General features: G+C 44.7%; 1 protein-coding gene across 1 annotated transcript; it reads left to right on the forward strand.

The window, feature by feature from the left end:
• Positions 1-243: 243 nt before the first annotated feature.
• LOC120114183 (probable BOI-related E3 ubiquitin-protein ligase 2) lies at positions 244-1487 on the forward strand. The gene is made up of 3 exons (XM_039135172.1): positions 244-350; positions 440-806; positions 884-1487. Exons 1-3 carry the CDS (start codon positions 295-297, stop codon positions 1448-1450), a joined length of 990 nt encoding a protein of 329 aa, XP_038991103.1. The 5' UTR covers positions 244-294; the 3' UTR covers positions 1451-1487.

Genomic DNA, 1487 nt, shown 5'->3' on the forward strand with positions numbered 1-1487 from the left:
TTTTGGATTGAATTGCATATTGGAGTGAAATAATAAGAGGGAAGAGAAGAGGTTAATTTGGTAGACAAATCCTAAAATAGGCAAAATACCAAAACCAACAAACAACTCTGCATTTTTATATAACCTTAGATTTTTGCTCCACAAATATATTTTAAAAGAGTTAAATCGAACCGGACCGACCTGAATAAACCCCACCACCGGTCCACCACCATCTATAACTCTTTCGCTTCACCCTTCATAAAAGCCGACTCCAACTCAAACGCTATCATTTTTCCATTTTTTCTCTCCATTTCCATGGCTGTCGACGCTAGGCATCTCACTCTTTTCCCTCCTCAATTCTTAGGAAACAGGTTCGTCTTAAACAGAACCAAACTCTCTGAACAAGGAAATATTTTCATTCCCTTTTGAATCGTCTCTGAAAATCGTTCTTTGTTTACAGGGAAACGATGAATCCCATTGACACAAACGGGAATCTGTATCCGCTGGGGATGGGATACGGTTTTCCAACGGCGGCTGAAGGATTGCTTCCTTTATATAACTCTTTCGTTAACGATCAAAAAGCTGCAGCGGCGGCGGCGGCGATGAAATCAGAGAGTAGCCTGTCGTACAACAATGTTCTTCCGTTACCCAGAAAGCGTTCAAGGGATTCCATTTATTCAATCCTTTCGTTTCCTTCTCTTGTTCAGCAACCCCATGGCGATATCAACAACAGTAAAACTTGCTCTCCGTTTTCGTTTCTGGGTCATGATGTTTCCATTCATATGGAGCAGCAACAGTTGGATGTTGATCATCTTGTCTCCCGACATGTGAGTGTTTTGCCTAATGCTGATGGAATTTTTTTTAATGTTTTGAAATTGATGGGATTTGGGGATTTGTTTTTTAGATGGAGAGAATGAAAGTGGAAATGGAGGAGAAAAGGAAGAGGCAAGCGAAGAAGATAATGGATGCAATCGAAGGCGGGGTAATGAAGAAGCTAAGAGCCAAAGAGGAAGAAATCGAGAAGATCGGGAAATTAAATTGGGCACTCGAAGAACGGGTGAAGTCGCTGTGCATAGAGAATCAAATATGGCGAGACATGGCTCAAACCAACGAAGCGACGGCCAACGCACTACGGACAAACCTAGAACAAGTCCTCTCCGCCGCGTGTACTCGTGGCGTAGAGGAGACTGCTGCCGCGGCGGAAGCGGCTGGAGACGAGGTTGATGACGCGCAGTCTTGTTGCGGAAGCAGTTATTGGGAAGTTGAGAAGAAGTGCATGCCGGCAACGACCACCGAGGAAGGTGGCATCGCCGGCGGGCGGTGGTGTAGGAATTGCGGGAAGGTGGAATCGTGTGTGCTGTTGTTACCATGCAGGCATTTGTGCTTGTGTACTACCTGCGGGTCGTCGGTTCATATTTGTCCCGTTTGTAAATCCTCTAAAGATGCTAGTGTCCATGTCAACATGTCATAAGCCCCCCTCCCAAAAAAATCAATATACCCACAAAAAA

The sequence above is a fragment of the Hibiscus syriacus genome, unplaced genomic scaffold (genome assembly GCF_006381635.1).
Source record: "Hibiscus syriacus cultivar Baekdansim isolate YM2019G1 unplaced genomic scaffold, ASM638163v2 tig00110220_pilon, whole genome shotgun sequence".
NCBI lineage: Eukaryota > Viridiplantae > Streptophyta > Magnoliopsida > Malvales > Malvaceae > Hibiscus > Hibiscus syriacus.

What these genes read in the sequence shown, in the direction of transcription:
- LOC120114183 (XM_039135172.1), top strand. Translation starts at nt 295, where the DNA reads ATGGCTGTCGACGCTAGGCATCTCACTCTTTTCCCTCCTCAATTCTTA. An exon ending in CCTCAATTCTTAGGAAACAG is followed by an intron (nt 351 to 439) that starts GTTCGTCTTAAA and finishes CTTTGTTTACAG; the next exon opens with GGAAACGATGAATCCCATTG. An exon ending in ATCATCTTGTCTCCCGACAT is followed by an intron (nt 807 to 883) that starts GTGAGTGTTTTG and finishes TTTGTTTTTTAG; the next exon opens with ATGGAGAGAATGAAAGTGGA.